Source organism: Pteropus vampyrus, unplaced genomic scaffold (assembly GCF_000151845.1).
Source record: "Pteropus vampyrus isolate Shadow unplaced genomic scaffold, Pvam_2.0 Scaffold5, whole genome shotgun sequence".
Taxonomy (NCBI): domain Eukaryota; kingdom Metazoa; phylum Chordata; class Mammalia; order Chiroptera; family Pteropodidae; genus Pteropus; species Pteropus vampyrus.
The window spans coordinates 6179036-6184801 of NW_011888786.1; the positions used below are offsets into that span (position 1 = coordinate 6179036).

The 5766-nt window shown below is 37.2% G+C and overlaps 1 protein-coding gene across 2 annotated transcripts in view; it reads right to left on the bottom strand.

Annotated features, from left to right (window-relative positions):
- Positions 1-5766, bottom strand: part of ADGRA3 (adhesion G protein-coupled receptor A3) — a 105429-nt gene that overhangs the window by 9479 nt on the left and 90184 nt on the right. For both annotated transcript variants that reach the window (XM_023534114.1, XM_011365194.2), the window contains 2 exons: positions 5634-5758; positions 4433-4556 (listed from right to left, as the gene is read on the bottom strand). In XM_023534114.1, the coding sequence (XP_023389882.1) occupies positions 4433-4556; positions 5634-5758 (249 nt within the window). The remainder of the gene's footprint in view (positions 1-4432; positions 4557-5633; positions 5759-5766) is intronic.

Below are 5766 nucleotides of genomic sequence, written 5' to 3' on the forward strand. Positions count from 1 at the left end.
TGTCTTTCACAGAAGGGGAGAACGTGGTAAAAACAGAAGAAAACGATAGGTGGAAACATACAAAGACTTGCTTTTTTCTTTTTTTAGGTAAATCTTTAACAAACGGGCTTTTGTTTCAGTGGCCCCAAAAACTCAATGCAATTCCTCTCCTTTTCACTCTAGAAATCGTATATAAAATCATTCACGACAATGAAAAGGCAGGCATCTTTACCACGGCCTCTTTCTATTCACATCCTTCATGAAATAAATTTATGTGTCTGCTATAAGAAGTCAATAAATATTTCTAGATAAAATTGAGACTATGACGACCACGGTGAGTTGAGTACTCTTGGTAGTCTGTGCTCGAAATGGAGGCCTTTTCGTTCATTCACCCAGCAAATATTTACTAAACTCTTACTATGGTTAAGTGCTGTGCTGTCCTTAGATCGAATCAATGTAATTCCTGCCCCTGCAGAGCTTAGAGTCCAGAGAAAATAAACAGGTAAACACCAGTCAAAGCTCTATAGGCACCACGGAATTTTAATAAGCATCACTGGATAATAAGGGAAGGTGAAAGACAGTATTTCTGAAACAGTAGCAGTAAACTGAGACCTATAAGATAAGTGGGAGTCAGCCATGAGAACAAGGGGGGAAAGAAAGAACAGATTATCTTCTTTATATGTACTAAGCTGATCTGAGATCCACTACCTGACTTCTGGTAGGCTCCATACATGGTCGTTTTCAAATGTACAGTAATAGCCTAACCCAGGGAAATTTTCTGCACAGCTGAGAGGTAATTTCGTCAATAATAAGAGCAGAGTAAGAGCTAACATCTATTGGGCACTTACTGTATACCGGGTAATCTCCAGTCATTTCTCACACATACATTCTCACACAATTCTCTCAAGTCTCACACATACTTTTCAAACGATACCTTAGATAAACAATATTGGATTAATCATCAGCCTGAGGTTCATGATACATGTTAATAATTAGGCCAAGTATGTCCTGTCTTTATTTAGATGTTTAATTAATTACTGTTAATAAATATCCAAGAATTACCAGCAAGACAAAAGATAACAACACCTTGGGAAAACTTGTATCGAATATGATCCCCTCACCCAGGGTAACCATCACCTCGGATCCTAGATTTATCACCTCCGTGCTTTCCTTGTTTGACAGTTTTATTGCACACTTCATTAAAAGTGTGCTGTTTCATTTTATTTACTTTTATTTTTATAAAAAAGATAACAGGGCGAATGTAATTTATGGGACTAAGACGTAGTTACACGTTGTAAATCATTAGTTTTGACTCGTATAATATCACAGTTTATTCATTCACTAAGTGATGGGCATTTGGGTTGCTTCCAGGTTTTTGCTACTGTGTATAGTGCTATGAATATTCATATGCACAGTGCATGCTTACATGGACACCTCTGCTACAAACTTACCCTCTGAGCCCAGGGCTGGAACTGCTATGTCCCAGGGCATGCGAACGTTTAACTTGAGAAGGTAAAGCCTCCCAGATTCATCCACTTACATTCCCACTGACAGTGTATAAAAGATCCTGTAGACCACGTGTTCAGTACTTCGCATTGTCAGGCTTGATTTTTGTGGACAAAAAAAGGCATAAAACAATAACTAACTGTGGTCTTAATTTGCATCTCCAAGACCACCAATGATACTGAACATCTTGTTACGTGTCTACGGGCCCCGTGTATTTATTCTTGCATGAAATACCTGCCTACTCTTATGTCACTTTTTCGACTGGGTTTTCAGTGGCCTTATCACTGATTATATTTTTAATATATATTTTTTATTCTAGCGCATTCAGTAGCATGGATCAAGAATTTGAAACTTGTCTTTTTACTTTTGTTATGGAATCTTAACAAATAATAGCTCTTATTTTTAATTTAGTCAAATTTATCTCTTTTCTAGTCAGTGTCATATTGAAGAAATCCTTCCTTATACCAAGGACTGCGATATTTTCTAATATGAATTTTGATGTAAGTTTTTAATCCACTCAGAGTTGATTTTGTTGTTGTTGTTTATACGGCACCAAGTACAGATCAGCTTACTTCTTTTTCCAAATGGACTCTCCCCAGCTCCCCTGACTGTGCGGGGGTCTCTCTTTACCCAACTGACACAGCACGCAACCCCCGTCTTATACCGAAGTTCTGCGTGGGTCTGCTTCTGACCTCGCTATCCCATCATGTTGGATCAATTTATTGATCCCTAAATGAAATGCTACAGCTTTAATTACAAAAACTTCATAAGCCCTGAATACTAGGACAACATCCTCACTCCACTCTTCTTCTTTAGAAGTGTCCTGGCTGTCCCTGGTCCTTTATGTTTAAGTAACTCTAAAAACCATTTGTGGAAGAGAGACACTGTTCCATGATGCGACCCGGGGCCAGGTGTACGCATCCCGTAAACACCCTCACAGACTGGCTGATGGTAATCAATGCTTCCTTCCGCCATAAACCAGTACCTCCCCGTGTCCCACGGAGTGCTGGTTCCTGGAGCAGACCATCGTCCTCACTGAGTCAAGCATGGAAAGCACATTCCCTTACCTGGAACTGGTCACATACTGGTCTCCTATCCACCCTGCCCTGTTCTATCTAATTCTTTGGTGCCTGCCAAGCAGTGTGGACATTATCGAAGTCACCTTGCAGCCACCCATGAAGAGCCTTATGTCTATGTTTCCCTTAATAAACTCTGTTAGATGCCAGGCCGGAGTGGCCAGCTTCTTTCTTCCATCTTCTCCTGTCCTCTACTTTCGGAGGTAGATTTTCAGTCTCGGGCTCTTCCCTGGGTCTGAGTGTATAAATGCCATTCTTTGCACTTCATGAAAAATTCTCCTCTTATGCATATATTAAGGGGAAACTGGTCCTTTCTGATGTTAACCCTTCCTATCCTTGGAGCCAGTATGTCTTTCCAGTTGTGTTTTCTTTAATACCATTAAATTTTTACCTGTAAATCTTGAATGTCTTTTCCTATTTCCAGGTAGTTGATATTCTTTGATGCTACATAAATGGTATCTTCTCATTAATTATGTTTTCTCATAATTGCATTTCTGCATACTAACAGGAAACCTGTATATTAAACGCACCTTCACTCTTAGCTAAACTTTCCTATTATTTCGAATAATTTACCTGTAAATTACTTCAGGTTTTTTTTAATGTAATTAATCACCTGACAATTTATTATTATTCCCAAATTACAGATGAGTTACCTGAGACAAAGAAAAGTTAACTATGGAAATGAAGATCTCATAGAGTGTCTGTACGCCCACATACACTGCAGCATTATTCACAAGAGCCAAGAGGTGGAAACAACCTAAGTGTCTACTGACAGATGAATGGATAAAGAAAATGTATATACATACATTTGAGGGTATATTTATTCAGCCATTAAAAAAATAAGAAGAAGAAATCCTATCACTTGCAACAATATGAACTCTGAAGACATTATACTAAGTGAAACAAGCCAATCGCAGAAGGAAAAACACTGCATCATTCCATTTATATGAGGGATCTAAGTATGTAGTCAAGGTCACTGAGACAAAAAGTAGAATGGTTTTTGCCAGGATCTGGTGGGGAGAGAGACATGGGAGGCTGCTATTCAATGGATGTAGAGTTTCAATCACGCAAGATGAAGAAGTTCTAGACATTTGCTATACTTGTAGTTTATATTGTACACTTATAAATTGAAAGAGGTAGATCTCATTATGTATTTTCTGCAATTAAAAAAAAAAAGTTTAAGTAAATTGCCCATAAAAACAGTAAACAGAAGTGAGATCCAAATCTAGGCAGTCTGAGCTCTCAATTACTGTGCTGCTTGCTATCACGCATATGAAAAACAATACGCAAATACGGAAATAAAATTTTACGTATTTTCCAGTCATATATTGAATATTAATAGTCATATATTAATTTTTATACTTATTCCGCAAGAATACTATTCACTAAGGCTACATATATAATCATTTATTTAAATTAAGAGTTGAATATTTTTTAAATTCTTCATATTTATCACACCTAAGAAGATTCTTCTTTTATATCTTAGGGTTAAAGCTTTCCCTAATTCCTAATTGTTTTCATCAACAAATAACTTTTAAAATCCTATGTCAGATAAGATCACTTCTCTTTCAGCCAAAGTTAGGATTTTATAAATTTTTAAAAATTAAATGTTCAGCACTAAAACAAACACAATAAGTAGCAGAGTCCAAAGACAGAGACAAGTTCCTTAAATCACACATTCAGCTGTGAAATGACAATTGGAAACCTAAGTATATTGGAAAACTGTCTAAGTGACAGACACTGGATTTAACTTTAATTAAAGAAAAAAAAAACTTTAAGGAAACAGTTTTCCTTTATAGTTAATGAAACATATGAAATTACTTTCCAATATCAGCATTTTTTTTCCATTTCAGTTTTTCCCTTGGACTCACCGCCTGGCAGACACTGGCATTTCTGGTTTGGGTTATTCCTCCCACAAAGACCACACAGGTCAGGAAAATATGAAAGCACAAGTTCACAAGCATGTGCCAGCCCTTGAGACTGATTCTAATCAAACTGTTAAAAGAAAGAGGAAAATACTAATATTTAGGCTAGTACATTTGAAGCAGGACACTGTAATATTTGTCTTCAAGTGAACACTGCAATAGCATAAAATGGCAAGTTTAAATGTTTAAACATTTCATTTAAAAAACATATACATTCAAACAGACAGATACACACACACCCCCCACACACACATTTTGAGAAATCACTGAACTCAATACAGTTTAAGATTTAACTTTATGTACTAAAAAGGACAAGTCATTTATGGAACTACTGTAACCATTGAAGGCTAAACAAATTCTCCATAATAAGAAACATGTGGCTTTTGTCAGTTACGATGCTTTATGACAGAGGAATCACTTGTTTGCTTCCTACAGACTTCTACAAAGTGCCAATCTCTATTTTCCTGACCTGTGACTACCCAGTGCATTTCCTCTTGGCCTCTCCTAATGAAATGTCGAAGTCTGTCTTTCTTCTTTTTTTAATATCGAAATCTTTTGTTTAACGAAATGTCAAGAAATGTCATATATGTCCGGCCTAAAGAGGAAAATACATTCCAGCAAAACCTCTTGTAAAGTGAATTTCTGCTTAGCAGATCCTTTCAGGTCACTGTTTCCTACCGTAAAATGACTTCCTGCAGCTCTGCCTCCAATGAACAAAAAACGTATTCCATGCTTAAATGCCACATATTTTCTTAAAAATGCCATCTATAAAATAAAGACTATCACGACAGGTGAAAACTCATAAGCCAGGAATAATGCCACAGGTTGGTTCTGGCAGCCACCTCTGCAGGTAACGTGCTTCCACCAAACTTCACCCCTGCTGCTCCTGCGTCCCGCCTCCCAGCCTCCAACATGTTCCTCTCATTCCTTCCCAGACACGAACCCAGCAAACTGTCTGGGTACCATAAAAGATGAATTGAACATCTCATCTACTGATTATTTATATCTCAAACTACATAAAATGAACAAAGCTCGTATGTATTCTAAAATCACTGTTCTTATTTTGGAAAGATGGCATCGTATTTAACTTAACTTTATCCTAATTAAATGTAAAATTATCTCTTGTAAGTCAAGTTTTATTTCTTACCTGTGATGGTATATGTAACTGACGATGACTGCTAAGAGGCATAAGAGAAGAATGATAGCAGTAGTGTAAATCACAGGATGCAGGAGGCTGGCTGCCTGGGTATAGAGTTCAGAACCTGTCAAATCCTGAGAGG